General features: G+C 39.4%; 1 protein-coding gene across 7 annotated transcripts in view; it reads left to right on the forward strand.

The window, feature by feature from the left end:
- The window catches only part of IGF2R (insulin like growth factor 2 receptor), a 59,605-nt gene that overhangs the window by 25,347 nt on the left and 14,009 nt on the right, over positions 1 to 20,249 (forward strand). For all 7 annotated transcript variants that reach the window (XR_003253596.1, XR_003253595.1, XM_026066468.1 and 4 more), the window contains 20 exons: positions 876 to 1,053; positions 1,614 to 1,729; positions 2,160 to 2,322; positions 4,219 to 4,398; positions 5,431 to 5,532; positions 6,204 to 6,305; positions 6,959 to 7,133; positions 8,293 to 8,460; positions 9,037 to 9,180; positions 9,871 to 10,049; positions 10,407 to 10,494; positions 11,946 to 12,152; positions 12,557 to 12,687; positions 13,406 to 13,503; positions 14,321 to 14,457; positions 14,980 to 15,170; positions 15,824 to 15,950; positions 16,342 to 16,464; positions 17,667 to 17,929; positions 19,603 to 19,815. Coding sequence is in view for 5 of the 7 variants with exons in the window: in XM_026066468.1 (XP_025922253.1) it covers positions 876 to 1,053; positions 1,614 to 1,729; positions 2,160 to 2,322; positions 4,219 to 4,398; positions 5,431 to 5,532; positions 6,204 to 6,305; positions 6,959 to 7,133; positions 8,293 to 8,460; positions 9,037 to 9,180; positions 9,871 to 10,049; positions 10,407 to 10,494; positions 11,946 to 12,152; positions 12,557 to 12,687; positions 13,406 to 13,503; positions 14,321 to 14,457; positions 14,980 to 15,170; positions 15,824 to 15,950; positions 16,342 to 16,464; positions 17,667 to 17,929; positions 19,603 to 19,815 (3,085 nt within the window). In the remaining 2 variants the exon portion in view is untranslated. The remainder of the gene's footprint in view (positions 1 to 875; positions 1,054 to 1,613; positions 1,730 to 2,159; positions 2,323 to 4,218; positions 4,399 to 5,430; positions 5,533 to 6,203; positions 6,306 to 6,958; positions 7,134 to 8,292; positions 8,461 to 9,036; positions 9,181 to 9,870; positions 10,050 to 10,406; positions 10,495 to 11,945; positions 12,153 to 12,556; positions 12,688 to 13,405; positions 13,504 to 14,320; positions 14,458 to 14,979; positions 15,171 to 15,823; positions 15,951 to 16,341; positions 16,465 to 17,666; positions 17,930 to 19,602; positions 19,816 to 20,249) is intronic.

The following is a 20,249-nucleotide window of genomic DNA, read 5'->3' on the forward strand; positions in this document are numbered from 1 at the left end:
AGAGAAACACTGCTGCCCAGGCTAGCCTGGGTCCTGAGGAAGAGTAGCTGCCTTGTGCAGAGGTAGAGGAAACAATCCTAGGTCTTAGAGCTTGGGTGTTGAACCATGTTTGTTACTGGAAATGCTGTGCAGGCACAGTCTCACTCTGTAGTGCTACTTTCTTTAGTTGGTAGGAGATCAGCAATGCTGCTCTGTTTGAGATAGTATCTGTACAACATATCAGGTTTTCAGATCAGCCTGTTGTCAGAGGTGTGGCACAATGCAAGCATGTGCAGTTGCTACTTCAGTTCACTCAAAGTTAACTTCTCTAGCTAGGGAGAGTTCATTGCAGACCTTAAAAATGCTCCTGAGGAGAGAGTGGTTAGACTAGGTGTGACAAAACCAGCATTAAATCAGAGTAAAAAAACTTCTCCTAGACCGAAGCTGGTTATACGTAGAGCTAATAGCATGTGAAGACAGACTTCTTCCTTAACTGAGAAGATTTACCTAGAGCTTCACTGTTCTCCCATATTTGCATGAAACTAGTTTGAGCCCAGCAATGGGATGCTTGCAGTTTGAATTCTGCTCTGGAGAATGGGAACATGGTATTTCTGTCACTGCTCTGAAGAATGGAGATTTAGTGTTTTGAATATCTAAGCAAGGGACAACTTCATGTCCTATATCCTTTTTTTTCAAAGGACACCTGTTAATGTCTTAAGTTTTCTTGTGGTAGCACTCTATCCTGTAGTCACTTATGTCTAGGTAACCGTACTTAATCCTTTTGTCTAACTACAGTGTTTTCTGTATAACTACATATRTCTTCTAGCTTGTAAGACTTCTGAAGAGAATTTAATTTGAATTCTGTTCAGTCTCAAAGCCCACTCCTTCTTTTCTAGTAAGGATCAGTCTTGGAGTCTGGGACTGCCTAGTTCCAAACTGACATATTATGATGGGCTGATTCAGTTGATCTACAGAAATGGTACAGCATACAATGATGAGAAGAAAACACAGCGAGCTACCCTTATAACTTTCCTGTGTGACCATGAGGCTGGAATAGGTCAACCTGAATATCAGGTAAGTAGTTCCAAATGAAGGAGAGGCTCTCATTCCTAATTCCTGATGATTGATGCTAGGCCAGTGCAGCAGAGATTCATGGATGGAAATATCCAGTATCTATAGTGCAGACTGCTAAGAGAAACACTTCTACTTGTCATGGTGTAATTGCTGCTTGTTGCAGCCTTAAAGCTTGTCTTGCTCACTGAGCAGTAAGCTGTTCACCTGGATCCAGGTTCCCACTTCACTTATTGTTTAGCCTCTGGGTCACAAAACTACCATTTCTTTTGATCCTGTGTATTTCTGGCTGAAAAAACAATGTTCTTCTGGCTGAGAAGGTACAAGCAGTAGCTTTCTTCTGTAACATGACAGATAGCACTTACATTGCTCTGGTCCTGCTTGTAGAAGACTTTTTGGTCACACAGCAGGGTAGTATCTATTAATGATAAGACAGAGCTACACAAATCAGTCTGAGAAAGTGTATCCCAAAACCAAGGGAAAACAATAAGCTTAATACAAAGAGTAGTCTTGGTTCACAAAGTCCTTACAAGCAACACTGATCTATTGTGCTGTTTTTTTAGGTAGAAGATAACTATACCTACAACTTTAGATGGTACACTGAGTATGCCTGCCCTGAAATACCACTGGAATGTGTTGTGACTGATCCCAACACCATGGACCAATATGATTTGTCAAGGTTTGAAAGCATCATATAGCTTATCTGTGGGTTTGGCTCTTCTAGCCATGTTCTGACTGATGGCTGGGATGGCTAGCTGGTAAGCACTAGGTGAAGTTGGTCTCCTGCACAGACAACACTAGAAACTTCATCTGTTGTAACCAACTTAACTGCAAGTATCTTGAAAAGAATGTTTCTCTCTAATGAACTGACTTGTCTCATAAGATACAAGCTGACATTTTTGGGTCTGTTTTATTAAGAAAAACTCATTACTTTAATTGCGCTCTTCCTTTACTTCCTAGGAGTGCTCTTAATTGCAACATTTAAAAATGAGGGGAAAGTTATATCTTTCTGAAATGGCTTGTAGTTGCTCTCTTGAGGCTTAATGAAGAAAGCTAGAGAGAATGTATGAAGTATGTGTATTCTTAGTATAGAACTTTCTCCCACTCAGCTTAGCCAAATCTGAAAAGAGAGGTGAAAACTGGTATGCTATGGATAACTCAAAACCAGGTGAACGCAAGAAGTACTACATAAATGTCTGTCGACCACTGATTGCTGTGCCAGGGTGTGATCGGCGAGCATCAGTCTGTCAGATGGAATATCAGCATGATCACGTGAGTAGTCTTTGTATCCCAGCTCTGAGTTGGTTAGCTGACTGGGTGAGATTAAGGGTATGTAAGATAGTCGCATGAATTCTGTTTCCTTGGTGCAAGATGCAGTGGTATCCTTACTGTTGGCATAATCACTGCAGAATGATAGATCTCCTAGAAACTGTCTTCCTCCTCAAAAAACAAAACTTTAATTTTTACAAGTGCACAAATGTGTCTTACGTACATGCTGCTTTTGCTTTATGTTGTGAGGCAGACAAGCTGTATCTTTTTCAGCCCCTTCCACCCTGTTTTGCATCTGAGCTTTTTCCTCTTGCATCCTGCTAGATTTTGGGACTGAATCACATATTGGTGAAGGATGTATAATTGAACTATTTCTCACAGTTCTCTGAAGGTGAGATCCATAAAACCACAAGACTGAAAATCAAGTAGGATTTGAGTCATGTGCCTCCTGTTACTATAGAGAAGACTTTTCTAGTGTCTTGAATGCTACCTGCAATCCATTAGTGGAATAGCAACATCTGGAACATTTCACAAAAAACTTTGAGACTTCCAAACAAATACTTAGTCCTGTTTCCTACTAAACTGTCATATCTGACAACTGCAGTAACATTTAACAAATTGGTTATTTAACAAATTGGCTATTAATCATGAAAAGCAGTACTGCAGACATCTGCTTCAGCATTTTGCTCATGTTTGTGTAAGCTGAGAAAGCTGCAGCCTCCAAGGCTGCTACCATTACTTTAGAAACATGCTGCTCTTGGATGCTCTGTCTTACTTCAGGCCTGGATTAGACTGAACTGTAGAAGAAAAGTGTTTAAAGATTATTTGTCACCCAACTTTGAGCTCTCATCTGCTTTGAGGAGTAGATTAGGCAGAAGTTGGAGGGGTGTGGCCATGGGCTTCTACTTTCATATTTCCCTGCAGTGTATTAAGTTGCTATGCAGCTGTGTGGTGACAGGCTTGATGCTTTGCCGGAGGCCTAGGTTCAACCCTGCTCAAGACTACTGGGCAAGTTTTACTAAAGGATCACCAACCTATGTCTTGATTCCTTTTGTAAAATGGAGAGAATACCTTTCCTCCATGGTGCTGAAGAGAACATCAGAGTGACTGAATGTGTGCATCACCATCATGATACTTTAGCTCAATATTAGTTCCTGTAGTTCCTTGTCTGGGCTTGCATTAGTCTTCATTCTGCAAAGCTACTTATTTTACACATAGAGCAACATTGGTAGAATTTCATTACTTCATTGCTAAAGACACAGGAGTAAAAAATAAGCATCATGGGACAACTTAATGGAGTTCTAAACAAACCTGAAGACTTTGGTGTGGACAGAACTCTTGGAGGTGTATTCTGCTTGTGTTGCTGTAGTTAAAGTAGTTTCTTAAGAATAGCCTGCTATCCTCCAGAAGTGAGGACTTTTTTGTACCTATGTAGTTTCAACTACTGCTGTCTGTGCTGGTTTAGAGCTGGTTCTGTTAATGCATTTCAGGCTTTGCTAAGCATGTTGGATCCATAAGGTCAGTTCCAGGAATGCCTAGAGGCCTTCCATGTATTGTTTTAAGAGCTATATGAATTATAGAGTACCTACTGCACATGAGGCTTAGGCTTTACCAACTTGCCACTTCTAAGCCGCGTAGCTGCGAGATGAGGCTGTTCTGAGACACTACAGGCACCTTGTAAAACAAAACTATCAGTGGAGCTTGTCCACTAAACACGTGAAAAGTATACGGTGGGTGAGAAGTGCAGGGAGACCTCTTGAGCTCTCACTTGCTTTCACAACTCTTAACCTTCTGTAAGCAATGGTATTATGGTAGGTAGTTTCTTCTATTTTGGCTATATCCACAACTCTGTTTGCACATGAGTTTAAGAATTGCTGACATACTTTTCTTTATTTCTAGGATTCTTTCTCTGAAGTCACCTCTATTAGTAATCTTGGTGTTGCCAGTAAAGAACTAGTAGTTGAAAGACCCGGTCACATTTCTCTAACTTACACAAATGGCTCTGTATGCATCAATGCTGATGGAAAGAAAACTTCTTATACCACCACCATCCACTTCGCCTGTTCCAGGGGGACTCTTGTAAGGACAAAATAATGTTCAGTTCTTGCTTTATCGTAATAGGCTTTCTGTTGTATAATGTGAAGTTACATGAAGGTGTTTGAGTAGGTTTTTTCCACAGGGGAGACTTCCTGAGTGCTTAAAATGGAGATGAAAAACAAAGCTGACTTAGATGCCAGAGAAGTGTCTGCAACTCTTTCATCATAAATTTAACATAGTGGCTACAATCAGTAAAGCTGTTAGTTTTTAACTAGTTGACAGTGATATTTCAGGCTGGTCTAATTAGCATGAAAAAAGTGTGGGGACTTGAACTTGACTGCAGAATTATACATGCATACATTGCAGACCCCCTTAGGGAGAAGAACATTGTAAAGTGAATCTGTAGGCTTAGATTCTGCATCTCTGTGGCTTGCTGATTCTGGGTGAGTTCTTACTTGTGTAAAGCTTTAGCTGATTCAGCTTCACATACTGAAGTTCAGATTGAGGGGACTATTAGACTGAAGCCTGCCTAGACTACTTTTTTGCTGATTTGTGGAGTTGCCAGTATGCTTCTCAGTCGCTTGATCTTCATCCTGAGAGGTATGGTAAAGATATGAGTTGCAGCAGTTACGAACTGTGCAGCATTGCTTTTGCCTGAAAATGCTGAAAGATGTAAGTAATTAATACTCCTGTTAAATCAGCTAATGTGATATTGTCACTTGCTTGACTTTTTTTTCCCTCTTCCTCCAGTGGACTATGTATTAAGCCCTGAAACTCTCCAAAGCTTAGATTGAATCAGGGTCTGGTTATGCATGTCTAAACTCAGTATGTTATTTCCTAAAACTTGCTAAAATGTCATGCTAAGAGTTTAGCTAGACAAAATGCTCAGTTGTGACTTGCAAAAGAGGGGTGAGGGGAAGTGAGATGGAAACTGTGCATCTAAATCAAATACATTTGTAGTGAAGTCCTTTGGGGGGGGGGGGGGAAGTGACAACTCCTTATAAAGGAGAATCTCAAAGATGAGAACGTGTTGGTTCTTATTTGTCTTGATTCTGGTTTATTCTCTGTTTCCAGAGTAGCAGCCCACGCTTTATAGCTATTCAGGAATGTGTGGCCACCTTCTTATGGGAAATCGAAGCTGCTTGTCCAATCAAGAAAACAAAAGATGATTCTCAGGTGAGAAAAGGGGAGACAACTGTATTCATAGTCTCTACATGCTATTTTCTCTAGCACTCCCGCTTGCAGCTTTTAAATGACTCTTGTGGAAAACAGACTACAGTGAAGTCTGAAGTTGATACTCAGTTTTGTGATGCCTTCATGCTTTCTTTCCTGAAGTGCTCATGGCGTTTCCTCAAATATTCTCTCAAGAGAAAACAACTTATTCGCAAYGGCATTGAATACTTCATTCCATTATAAGGCTGCTAGTAAAACTGAGTATGTATGTGAGGACTTGCATTGTCCTTGTTCAGGTACAGGTCCATTGAATGAGGCTTACTCACTTTTACACAGAGCTACTCAGTTGCTTCTACTTTACAGATCTCAAAATCACATTAGTGTGAAAATAGTCCTCATTTGAAATTTCCTTGCTCTTTGCTAACCTGGTAAATGAAGCCTGTTAAATTGCACTTTGGTATATTGGCATGTTGCTGATGCCAGTCGACAATGCAAAAGGATTGAATAAGGTGTTGCTACTTCTGGAGCTATATTCTGGTTGCCCTAATCAAGTTGTTGYTTGGCATGTTGCTGCTTTGGCTCTTTGAACAAGTTAGAGGTAGTAGAACTTAAACAACAAGAAATGGAGAGGGGAGGAAAAAAAATAATGRCATCTTAATTTTTTTTCTTTGCAGTCCTGTTCTGTACAAGATCCAAACAGCGGCTTTTTGTTCAATCTGCAGCCATTAGCTACCGATAAAGGCTATATGGCTAGTGGCATTGGGAAGAAATTCATGGTAAGGATTCTAATTGTACAGAGTGGTGCTTATGGATGCTGTTGCGCTTTTCCAGTCTTAGTTGATGAAATGGAGCTTTGATTAAATCCTCTTAGGAAATTTGAGTGGGCAGAAAGTTCTGTGCTTGGGGAAAGAATTGAAGTGTGTGGTATGTTTGGTCCCCCCCTGCCATGGTCTTCAAAATCTCTACCTTCTGGCTCTTAGGAAAGATAAGGTAGCCACACTTTACCTCTAGGCTACGAATGGCTTTCCAATTATGGACTCTGTTGCATCATACTAGTTTATCTGCTGATGCTAAATGAAATGGTGTAAGCCTAGAAAGGGAATTAATCTATCTTTATCAGTAGTCTTAATCTGACCTGCATGTCTGATTACTCCTAGGCTGTCCACAGATACTACTGTAGGTTTTTTAGTCTAAAAATAAACTTGCTAAACTACATCCTGAACTTAATGGGGAGAATGTGTGGACCATGTAAGTTGAAGGTTGAAAATATTATTCTTCTATAGCTGGCTGTCTTGCAGTCCAGAAGTGAGAGGTGTTTCATGTTATTTGAAGGTGTTCTTGAGTGAGTTGATGTAGAAATGGCTATGCAAGCCTAATCTTTTTAATGTAATTAATACTGTTTACACCCATATTTTTTTCAAAACTTTAGCTAAACATTTGTGGGCCCATGCCAGACTGTGGTAAAATCAATGAAAAACCYGCTGCTGGATGTGAAGCAGAAAACCTGACATCAGTGAGGATTGTGGAATTGGACAAAACCCTGTATCTGTCTGCTGAAGGGTTTCTAACTCTTACCTACAGAGGTCCTCTTAATGTGCAATCAGGTAAGCTCAGGAAATATGCACTGGAGTTTCACACTGACACTGTACTAGCTTTCTGTAAACTGTTTTCATTCCTCCCACTGCAATTCATGCAATAAAACTTACTGGGTTTGACACTAGTCACTTAAGCTAGTTCATGTAAGAACTTTAGGAAGAAATTAAATCTTCATGCAGAATGGAAACTGCTCAGATTTCTCTAATACATCTGCATTTCAAAACTTTTGCAAACAGACCAAATACAACACAAGATACTTTTCATCTACTTAGTAAGAAAAAGTCCTACCTGCATGGAGAAATGGATAGTTGGATTGGGAAAACAAGCAAAATGGACTTTTCCAAGTCATTGCTCTGAGATTCAGTTTCATGAGTAACTCTCTAAACTTGTCTTATTGAAAAATGATCTTTCAGATGTAGAACAGCTTATACTCTTAACTTGAATTTCTTGAATAGGTACTCTAGTATCTCATGTACACTTCTTGAATTCAAGTCTCTTTTTCAAAAAGATTGAAAAACATGCATTTAGCTTCTGGATTCTTATGCTGTCCAATTGGACTGAAACAGAACTTTTATATGAAGGCATATGGCTGCTTAACAAAGAAGGGTTTTAGGAAAAGTGGGTTTCAGATTCAGGAGCCTTAGATGCTCCTGGATGTTGGTCTTCTGGACAGATTGCTTTGGCACTTCTCACTCTTTGCCCAGCCATGATGTTTTAGTGCCAAGTATACAGCATAAAACAGGTGATTGAGCTGTCATGTATCTTGCTTTGAGAGTTTCTACAGCTTTGACTACTCTAGGATATGTCAGTGACAAATATAAACTTCCATATGCTGCTTGGATAGTATCTTTTTTTACAGGTATTCTAGATTTTCATATATATTGGATCAAAGGCACTTTAGTGGATGTAGTTATGACCCTGAAATGTGTCAAGGCATTCTGGTCTCCCATAGAAAAGTCGGTTGTGGCAGCTAGCCATTTTAGCACAGGTCTCTAAAGAAGGCTTATGTTCTTACTGTTAAAATGTCTTTTTGAACTGTAAGGTAGAGTTTTCCTTGAAGCAGTTTGTCACAAAAGCTGTTGCAAAACTTTAAAGTTAACACTTAACTTAAACTTCAATTCAAATATCCCTGAATGAACCAGCGCTAGATAAGTGTTTGTTTTACAGGGACATCGGACACATTCACAGTGACTTTCATTTGTAATGATTCATATCCTGGAGAGCTTAAATTTGTGCGTGAAGAGATAAACAGTGCACTGAACATCCATGATACTTTCTTTGAGTTTCATACAGCTCTGGCCTGTGCTCCTGCTCCTGTAGATTGCCAGGTTACAGGTAAGTACCTGGAATTTAGGTGGGTTCCAGATAACAAATTTTGGAGGGATTAACTGAACAGTACAACCTCTTATGGTTGGGAGTTTCAGATGGGGTTTAGAATGTCTCTTCTGAAGACACTTAGACTTCATAGAAGTTGTGGAGAGGGAGATGAGGTAATAGTTRTTTTGGAGCAGCTTTAACTTAAAATAGGTAAAAAGCTAATGATGAGCATATAGATGTGCACAAGAGGGCTAATACCTACTTTGGAAAAACCCTAATCCTTATTGTGACTAGGTGCTGCTTCAGTCCAACCCTGAACAAAATGTGTTAAATTGGTATTTGGCCTATGCAAAAATGTGCCTGTAAACTGTGGAGTAGTACTTGTGGTAGCTACATAAATTGCTTGTGGAAGGAATGCTGTTCTCTATTTTCTGTAGAAACAGTACCTTCTATGGATATCTAATGCTATTCTGAAAAATAGACTTTGAATGAATGCATATTCATCAATGAAACTTGTACTATTTCAAACCCAATACTGCTGTAATTATCTAATGGTGGTGTTTCAACTTACTGTATGCACCACATATCTTTCAGATGCTGCTGGCAATGAGTATGACTTAAGTGACTTGAGCAAAGAGAGTGAGCCATGGATTGCTGTAGACACTTCAAAGGATGCAAGGAAGCGAACGTTCTTCTTAAATGTTTGCAAGCCTTTACCCTATGTACCTGGATGCCCTGGTAAGCCAAGTGGGAAGCATGTCTTGGGGCTTCTGGTGCAATGCCTTCTAGGCAGAATGGCAGAACCATGGTTATTTTAATGGGATTTCTTGCATCTTGCCTGCTCAGTTGCTGAGCTTGACATACCTTATACAGGTCTATGCAAGGCTAAAATAAAGCATTACAAACTCTCATATGGAGAGTGGTCCTGATATTAATCGGAACTCTTGCATTTTGAAAATGTAGGAAGGCATTTGGGGAAAATACACTGAAGGCAGTATTTGCAAGTATCCTAACCCTTCAGGAAAGGGGAGGAAAAAAAAGTGAGTTAAATATTGAGGCTTCCTAGCTCATAATGGAGCCTGAATGAAAAACTTATGACATGTCTTATTGCAGCTCTAACTTGTTTAGTTTACTTAACCTGCTGTTCTAGCATTCAATCAGTCTGTGGGAGCAGATAAATTTAAGTGCAATTCTAATGTGTCCAGTGAATGCAGGGCAGTGACTTGTTCTTCTCAAAGGCTTTAGGCCCACAATGACTCTAGCTACATTTTGAAAACTCTTCTGTGTTCTGCTTTGAGTGTTTGAGCCAGTCTGTTTTAATGTTCAAAGCTCTCCTGAAACTACTCCATTATACTATCTTATGATAAAGTTAACTCTTAAGTTGTCAAAGCTTTGAACTAAAAAGCCTTTTTTTTCTTGTTCCTGTAGGTGGTGCCATAGGATCTTGTGTGAAAGATGCTGATAAAAGCAAGAACCTTGGTGTCATTCAGATAAATCCTCAGGCTGCTACTGATGGGTCATTAAGCATTATTTACTTGAATGGAGACGCATGCAAAGATAATCAACGTTATTCTACACGTATAATCTTCCAATGTGATCAAACAATGGTAACTTTTGGTGCCAATAGCTATTAATAAGGACTTAAGACTTACTATGTCAAAGTAATGACATGGACTTACTATATCAAAGTAGACATAGTTTTATTTTCCCTTGGAATTGAGAGGGTTGTTCTAGAAAGCAGTATCTTTGTGTATAGGCTTTTCCCTTGTCTTTCCTTACAACCACTTTCCTGAGTGCTTCAAACACAACACTGACTTTATACTGTGGAATTCTGTTATCCACCAAAAGCAGTTCTCTGCTCAAAATGAGTATTGAAATTTGTTGATAAAGACTTTAAATTGCACGTATGCTCTCTTGAAACTTGCAATGTAATTGCTAGTAAGCTTTTTGTGGCCCTTCTGTAGGGATCCCCAGTGTTTGAACAAGAGGGTGACTGTGAGTTTATATTTGTTTGGAGAACATTGGCAGCCTGTCCTGTTCACAAAGCAGAAGGTAAGCATATTTTGCTTTAAAATATCAAGCAAGTCTGCACAAGAAATACTTACTGAAATTAGGTTTTCTTGCCCTGCAAATCTTTCCTTCACAAGCCAGCATCTTTTCAGAAAGGCTTTTCTGAGTCTTGGTCAAGTGAAGCTGCACATTTAACTTTAAAAGTGCACTTAGGATGACAGGCAAATGGACTTTCCTATCTGTGGAAAGAAGATGAAAGCAGTAATGCTGTCTCCTTTGGCCAAATCACAGTGCTACTTTGGGAAACCACAGGCAGACTTGCTAGCGGCTTGTAAATCTCAACAAGCATTAGGTTTTATGAAAATGAGGTTGATCCTATGCCTGTTGGTCATTCCCTGTTTTCTGCTGAAGACAGGAAGCTGTAGTGTGAACTTGACCCTTATTAGATGATAGAGAGGAGTATCAATTAGAGTTTATAGTTGACCCTAGGACATGCAAGAGGGAATCAGTTGACTCTTAGATAGGAGGTTGAATGTACAAGTATCTTTTCTGCCCTTACAGGCTTTGTTTTGCAACTCTTAAATTATACCTTATTTTAAACTGTCTGGACTTCCTGTGAAGTGTCTGTGTCACAACAGTCCTGTACATAGCTGAAACTAATCAATGGTCTCATGTAGCATAGGAGGAATGCTTACAAGCTACTGCTCTGCAGTACATGTTTATTGTGCAGGATGCTGGGGACAGAGTTGAGGTTTTGAAGGGAACGAAACTGAAGTCCTGACTCTTACTTGATACTAACTTATTGGGTAGTTGAGCAAAGCATAGTAATCATGTGATACAGCCTGGTGGTTTTAAAAGCTTCAAAATACTGAACTAAGGCTCACTTTAAAACTGAGGGCTAGATTAGTAGCAAGTTACTGCTGTGCATCAGTCAATTAGACCCTTGAAACTAGAATTTCCCAAAAGCTTTTTCTGTACACACCCTATGCCCTTAAGCTGTAGCTGACAATTCATATGATCAATTATTTGTTAACTCAGCAGACTTTATAACAGTTAAAGGAGGATACAAGACTGATATCTAGCACAAATTTTGCTTCTGTCTTGTGACCCCACTGTTCTTTCCAGATGATTAAACAAGTGCTGGACTTAGTGTCTCTGGGTCTATCCTTAACCTTCAGCCATGGTGAGGGAAGAACCTGTGAGACAAATTTGAAACAATTTTTGAACTGCAGTGTAACTTTTCCTCTTGCTTTAGTGTCAATTATAAAAGAAATGCTCCATCTGTAGCTTAGTCTCATTGTTCTAGATCTTGGTGACTTCCTCAAACAACCTGCTTAGCTGGACTAAGTTCTCTAGTGTCAAGCCCCTAAAGTGCTGACTAATCTCTTCTTTTGTGGTCTTAGTCATGCCAGGAAGCCTTAATTTTCTAAGCATACACAGCATGACTTGTAGATACTAAATTTTATTTTAAATCCTTAACTTTTTCTTTAAAGGAGATAATTGCCAGGTGAAAGATCCAAAGTATGGTCATGTTTATAATCTGAAGCCACTTTCCAATAAGGACATAAAAGTGAGTACAGATGAGTATGACTACTACTTCAGAGTCTGTGGAGAGATAACAGAGCTTTGCAAACCAGATGTTCATGCTGTATCATCGTGCCAAGTAAAGAAAATGGACAATACTTTCAGAAAAGTAGCAGGTACAGCACTTGAATTTGATGGGAAGGAACTTGAAGAGTGGGAGGATGGGCAGGAACTCCTCATATATCATACAGTAGCTTCAGTTACACCCTTGTTCATCTTGCATATCTCATGAGATAAAGCACCCTAGCACTTTTACTTCATATGCAAGTAAAACCTTATGTGTATTGTTAGCTGCACACTTCAAAACCTCACTCAAACCCTGCTGTACTGGAATAGTTTCACTAAATAACAGGCTTTAGAGGAAAGTTGAGGTCTTTCTATCAGCACTTACATCCTTATTGTACTTTACAAGGATTGCTATAACACGTACAATAACCCTACTGCTAGATGCTTTATTACAGTTATGTGCATATACTGGATTAGCTGTTTACTGTTTTCAATTTTTTTGTTTTGCTTTTAGGCTTGCTTACGGAGAAACTGACTTTCAAAAATGGTTTAATAATGATAAATTATACCAGTGGAGAAAAATGTCACAAAATATACAAACGCTCAACAGCCATATTATTCTACTGTGACAAGACTACATCAGAGGTTAGTTTCAGAACACACTTCCTGTACATACTGTCTTCCAGGGTCACCCTTTCTTTAATGTGTGGGAGGGTGAGATGAAGAACATGAACTAGCTTTCTCCAGGGACTGCCTAATCATTTACAGATTAGGCTGTAGATGGAAAGTTCCTGTGAGATAACAGAATCATCGCCAAATGGTAGTTTGAATTTCCTATTTATGGAAGGTACCTTCCCCGTGCCCTGGGAAAGCCATGGTATACTATTCCTTTAAGGGATGACTACAATTAGTAAAGCTATTTTAGATGTTGGGAAGGGATGTTCTCACAGAAATAAGAGCAGTCCCCTTGTAAAAACAAGGTGGGAGGATGAATCTGCAGGAAAGCAGGTATTACATGGCCAGAACAAAATAAGCTAGTTACTTGTCATTTTTAATAGCTCTTTCTCTGTTCCTGTGCTTTCCTTTCTGTTTTTAGTGATGCGTAGGGTTACTTTTGCTCTTTCCCTTCCTGACTTCATGGAGGAGGCAGTGGTTCCTAATGGTTGCTCTGTTACTTGAAGTGTGCATGTGACTAAACCCAGCTTTGGAAGAAGCCATGCTTTCAGTTGGTCAGACATAGTACATCTCTCAGAATATGTGTATACAAGTTCCTGGATCTTCTAGGGGCAAGACTGAGACTTCTTGGTAGTTTCCATATGTCTAAGTGAGAAGAAGTAAACTTCTTAATTTTTTTTTCTTTCAGCCAGTGTTTTTGAAAGAAACTCCAGACTGCACATACATGTTTGAATGGCATACACAATATGCCTGCCCGCCTGTCAAATCTACTGAATGTTCCTACAAGTAAGTCATGTTTCTATTATTTAAATTGGGACTGTGTATTGACAGAAACGAATATAGCCTTATTGCAATTCAGTGCAAAGCTGCCACTTTGGCTATTGTTTTGACATAGCCAGTTACCACTAACCCAGTAGTTAATGCTAATATATTTTAAGTATCTCTTATAATGTAAATCTAATGTTTCACCGAAGAAAAACACTAATCCCTAGAAGATACTCAAAGACAGTGTCAAAGTGAACTGGGTGTGGGGTTATTGGTGGTTGAACTTTGAATGTTTGTTACAAGTGTCTAGCATTCTTGTTTGAATTAGTTAAATAGTAACTATTGCTGTCTGCCTGGAACTTTCATCAAGCAAGGTTATGCTGGGGAAAAGGTTATCTACTATTGTCAAGACCAAGTATTAGCTCATTAAGGCTTAAATAGGCAGGGTCAAATGCAGCTAATAACTCGCTGGGAGAATGTGGCATGGTGATAAGTGTTTTACCTTAGGGTAGAAAATCTACTATAACTGTGCATTTGTGCTTGGCAAGCACTGAAAGACTGCATGCTTCAATGACAAGCTGAAATTCCTCTCGCGTTGACTGTGGGCTGTGTGTGCATGGACAGTTACTGTGGGTTGGCTGATGCAGTGATTTATCTCTGTAGAGAGTTTGAGCTTTGTGGAAAGCAGTGAGCCTGGTGTAGGCTTCTTATCCAGCATGGTACTTTGCTTGTAGAGTTATTACATTTAACTTTATTGTGAGTTACAATGCTTAAGCTACTAGATTTAAGAGACTTTTAAATGTCTTTTCATTTAAATTTTTTACTGTCCTTCTTACAGGGACAATGACGGAAACTTCTATGATCTTTCATCTCTGACACGGCATAGAGAGAATTGGGAGGCTATTGCTCTATCTGCTTCTACACAAAAATACTATATTAATGTCTGCGCATCCTTAGTGCCATATGGTGCTGCACGTAAGAGCAAAATAAAAATACGTTCTAGCTGTGGTTAGAGGAGCTGAATGGTAGAACAGTGCTGTTGCTTGTTGTTCAGAGTAAAAGATTACGAAGCAAAGTATGTGGAGACAGTTGTCACCTGGGTACCAAGGAAAGGCTAGAATGTCTCCTGTGACAACTTCAGCGCTCTAGCTCTTCTTTCCTGATTCAAAGTCTGCTGTAGCTCCTAGAGATAAAAATCATTTTTTGGAGCAAGGTGTCTTGAATCTTCTCCATGGCATCTTCAGAGACTGACCCCATTTTTGTGCAGTGGAAGACTGAGCACCCTAGTAGTAGTTACTTCACTCAAGGTCATGCGCAAAGTGGTGGCAAAGTGGCTGCTGGTACTTGTGTGTTTGAGAAAAGCACTGTGGGTATGATTTCGGGGATTGCTTGAAGACAGGTCAGTCATGACATACCTGAAAGTATAGTAATGGAATCTTATTCCAAGCAAGAAAGGCTTAACACCTAGAGTTACGGTTTATTTGTTCATCTGCATAGGTTCCTGTCCTTCTGATGCTGCTGTCTCTGTTATGGATGGTGCAAAATGTATAAGTCTTGGAGAAGTGGCTGATGGTCCCCGGTGGGAAAACGGCATTTCTATTCTGAAATATATTAATGGAGAGCAGTGCCCAGATAAAATTCGCAAGAAAACAACAATATTGCGCCTCAAGTGTGATGAAAACAGACTCGTAAGTGAGGCCCTGCTGGCAGGGTTTTGCCTTTTCATGAGTTGTATACACTTTTGTGTATATGGGGAGAATGGTGGACAGTTCATAYGCATTCCCAAACCTAGTCTTCTGTAAGTGGATGGGAGGGAGGCTTATGAGCAGAGTATGGGGTAGAGAACCTGAACTTCAGCTGCTGAGCAGTTTTTAAGAGATCATTTGGATAAAATCTGTGATAGTAGACTGTACATTTATAATAGCTTCAATTTGTCTGTCTTTTAAAAATGAATGTATTGCAGGCTAGGAAGTGTTTAGAGCAATAAATAATACTATTGGCCATGTAGTTTTAACTCTTGGTTACACATCTGTGTGCCTTGATATTAAATAATCTGTTTGGCAAGGTGTCTTACCCTCACCTTTTGGGTCTTTCGTTGCCTGAGTAGACTGTCTTAACAGTTTTATTGTTCCTGATAATGATTCTGTGCTGTCTTGTGTGTATGAAATAGCCTCAGTTAATTACTGTAGACTTGAGTTAATTCACTGGAGCAGGGTGGGATATGGAGTCCAAGGATTGGCATTTGAATTCAACTGAACTAAAAGCTCAGGGATAACCCTGTGGCATGAAATCTTACAKTATCACTTCGTAGAGATGTAGCTCTCCATTGATTCATATTTAGGAATCAAAGCCAGAACTTATAACGGCCATTGAAGATTGTGAATATACCTTCTTATGGTTCACGGCTGCTGCGTGTCCTCTTAAAAGCAATGTGCAAAATGACTGCTGGGTAACCAATCCTGCAACAGGTAAGGAGAGGGCATGAGAATTTTATGTGCAGAGGAGGCTGCTGGGAGCAGCACTACTGCATTTGCCTTCTTGAGGGACTTTATTAGAGAAGGACAATGTGGCAGATCTTCTCTGGATAGTGACTAACAAGCTGGTGGGTAGAAATATCTTGTAAGGTACTACTGTGTTGTCCTTTGGGAAATAAATGGTCTGTAGGGAGTTTGCTATATAGCTGTCCTGAAACTAGATTTTTACCTCTAATAGAAGGCYAAAGAGTTGAGAATTCATAAGTTAGCAGACAAGAGAGGCTGGTTGACTCTCCTACTAAACGAAGTTACTGAGAGCTTTTGAAACAGAAATCTTGACTTTGAATCTGCAAAAAGATTGACTTATTCCCTGATCTGCCTGCAGGCCATCTTTTTGATTTGACGTCACTGAAGCGAGAGTCTGGCTACACAATCTATGATTCTCACAACAGAAAAATTGAATTGAATGTGTGTGCTGAAACTAAAAGTTCATGTGCTAATGGAGCTGGTAAGCATCTCGCTCTCTCCAGTACAGTAATCACAGGCTATAGGGTACCCGAGGAACTATTTGTGCTCAAGTCTACAGTAAAATGAGAGGCAGGTTTTACTGAAGACATGGAAAGAGTGAAGAAAACAGTTGTATGGCTGAATCAACTAAGAAAAAATCTAAAACTATTCTAAGAAATGGAACAATTATTCATATCATATTCCATTCCTAGCCTTAAGTGGCCTTGCTTCCTGTCCACTTTCTATGGTCTGAATGGGTGRGTATTCATGTGGACCACAAAGACAAGACTGTAGACGCTGCTGCTACACCTCTTGGCTGCTATCGAAAGGGGAGTAGGGTATAAGCTTCTAGCTGGAGTGGGCTGAGGGCACAAACATTGCATGGTGATCTATTGCTGTAACACATCTGTGTTCAGGCTTGTGTTCTCAATTTAAACCCACTGCCAACTCTTGTAGCTTTTGACTCTGTTTTAGCCACTTTTGAAACTTTACTAAAACTTCTTGCTGGTCATGGCAGGTTGGATGGTCCTTCTCTCAAATGAACATGAGACAATATTTGAGCATTTTTAAGTGCTATAAGACTATCACATGAATTTACAAGATTACTTTTTGCATATTTACAAGAAAATACTGTATTGATTTGGTTTTTAGAAGCAACTTAAAATTATGTGTAATCTTGGTTGAGATCTAGCATTAATCCCCTAGTTTTCAGAGAAGTAACAAAGCTATGCTTTGTGGTTGTCTAAATGTGTATAGTTTATAGCATGTATAGCATACATTCCACTGGTTAACAAGTGTCAAAGACAGTATTTGGACTGTGTTTTAGTGCAGCTCAGTTTAATAGTTATAGCAGACAGTGTGAACTAGCCTTTCCTAGGAAAATAAATGGAGATTAAATCTTAACTTTCTTTCCTTGAGGGGATGGTTAGGAGGAAGATAGGGAAGAAACTCCTACAATTCACACAGGTTACTTTGTACTATGTAAAGGAATGTTGTAGAAAAGTTTGGTCACTTGTAGCAGAAATATTTACAATTGTRTTACTGTACGAGTTAAGAAAAAGCAAAATAAGTACTCTATTTGGAAAAAACTTGTTTTTGTCCTTCAGACATCCTGTTTCATGCAAAGATCATGTTGCAAGGTAGTTGTTTAATATAATTTGGAAGGGTGGTTGATATGCTTTGTTTTTTTTGTTTACACTTCAGGTGTCTGCATCACTGGTGGTTCAAAACCGATTAACGCTGGAAAGCTAAGTAAAATTTTAACTTACGAAGATCAAGTGTTAAAGCTTGTTTATGAAGATGGAGATCCTTGCCCTGCAGACCCTGAACTGAAGCATAAAAGCTATTTTAGCTTTGTTTGCAAGTCTGATGCAGGAGATGATAGCTGGCCTGTTTTTCTGTCCCTTGATGAGCAGACATGCACTAACTACTTCTCTTGGCATACTTCCTTGGCTTGTGAGGAAGAGGTGAGAATTACCTCTAGAAGACAATTTTCTGTGGGACTAAGTTTCCAGTGGTTTAGGCATAGTAGCAATGTATGTTTTAAAACCTTTGAGAGACAGGACACTTTCTGTAGCAGAGGACCCAAATTAATACRGAAGTTCTCATTTCTTTTTTCTTTAACAGGACTTCTACAGCAGAGACAATACTGATCAAATTTCTGGTGAACATGGTGAACAAGTTAAAGCATTAACTCTAGATCAACCTTTCTGTGAATCTACTTAGCTGCTATACAGCTCAAATGGAAGCCTTAGGCTGATTTTTGGGAATTCATGGTTAAGATTCTCCAACAGAACAGGCAAGCAATGGTTTAGGTTGAGCTGAGGATGGAGATCTGTGCCTAAGTCTACTTTGTTTCTCAGCAAGTATCTAGAGGTCAGGCAAATATGATCAGGCTTGCTCAGTACAGTACCTGATTTGATCAACCTTGATAGCATGAATTTCAGATCTGCCTTTGGCCTATAATGCATGCTGTAATATCCTTATTTAGTAAACTCTAGACCAACTGGTGTTCCAGACAAAACTTTGAGCTGGTCTTATTTTAGCTAGTTAGGCTGTTACCAGTGGTGGATATACAGAGTAAAAGCCAGGAAAGGGTCAGAGTCTAAGGTTAAATGGCTTAAGTTTGTGTTCCCTGAGCTATAGGGTGAGTTCAGGTCAGTTCTTAATAGCACCTGAACAGTACCTTTTGCGAATCAGCCCAGTCTTGCTTTGAACCCAGTCATGCTTTGGGCTTCCTTAAGTGAAAAGGTCACATGAAGAAAGCTTTGTTAGCTACTTTTGTCAAAAATTTTCTTGCTACTTCAAATACTTTTGCAGAGAATGACTGTCACAGCAGGTTATTTTTTCCCTAGTCACAGTCTCAGTACTATTATAGTTCTCACTTCCCATCAGAAAAACATTTTCCAGCTTTCTTTTCCCTGAAAGGACCTATGTCGTATGTTCCCTCCTTCAGCCTCTTGTAAGATTCTGTTGCATACTACTGGAGAGAAGGCTACAGCCGTATGCACCACAGTGTGCCTATAAATCCCTACTGCATAAAGACATTGCGTTCTCCAGCCTCTTAACTTTATTCAGTGATTGTTTATGCCTTTCTGACCTTTTTTTCAGTGTATCCACAGTGACTCTAGATATTTCATGAATAGTAATGGCTAGGTAGTGATGATCACTTGTCCTGAAACAATAATAATTTTGCTGCAGTTTCTCCTTATCTAACACTTAAACAAGAATAAAATCTCTAGTATGTTGTCAGTAAGCTTATATACTTTGAGAATGTGTTTGAAATAGCTTCTGAGGAAATGCAGTACTCAAGCCATCAGCTTACAATGCAGTAGCTTTACACTGTTATAACCAAGTTTGTTTATGAGAAATGGTCCCATGATGTAGGGGGGATGGGCATGCTAAAGCTTTAACTCTTGATGTTCTGATATAGACTGCATTCCATAAGCATGTTTTTAAGAACTGGACTCTTTCATGTGCAGCTTGTGGGTGCTTAGTATCTGTAGCCAAACAAAAATCGTAACAAATGCTGCTTTACTTGAGTAAAATTTGAGACTTAAGTGCAACTACACTTCTCTCCCTGTGAAGGAGAGCATGTTTGTCTCTAAAGTGGATAGCAATAAAACATACCTTTTTATAGGTGAAGTGCTCAGTGTTGAATGGGAGTTCTGTTATTGACCTGTCTCCTCTGATCCATCGCTCTGGATATTATGAGGCATTTGTGGACGAAGCTGCAATGGATGCTTCTCCAGACTTCTACATCAATATTTGTGAGCCTCTCAATCCTATCAAAGATGTCAATTGCCCACCTGGAGCAGCTGTTTGCATGGTTCCTGTTAATGGACCACCAATAGTAAGTAGTATGCCTGGAAACATTGGAACGTAAACTTCTCTGCTAGTTTAAAACAATATCCCTGTCCAGAGACCTGATTTGAGCTGGAGGCTTGGCAATGGGAGAAATAAATGGAATACTAAATTAAAATATACTCTGCAAAATTCCCTTTCATCACTTTTCCCTAGTAAGAAGTATTTACACATCCTGAACCCCAGTGGTTTTTGGGAGGTAGAAGATTCCATAATATTGCAGATTTGTTTTCAATGCATACAATGACAAATATGAAAAACCACTATAGAAAATTTTCACTTAGGGCTGCATGCCAAGTACTGAGCCTGGGAAGCAAAAAGCCTCTTAGTGCCATTCTGATGTGCAGAAATAATACGCTTGTATTCCGCGATAGCTTGTATTCCGCGATAGCTTGTATTCCGCGATAGCTTGTATTCCGCGAT

Source organism: Apteryx rowi, unplaced genomic scaffold, assembly GCF_003343035.1.
Source record: "Apteryx rowi isolate R43461 unplaced genomic scaffold, aptRow1 scaffold_241, whole genome shotgun sequence".
Lineage (NCBI taxonomy): Eukaryota > Metazoa > Chordata > Aves > Apterygiformes > Apterygidae > Apteryx > Apteryx rowi.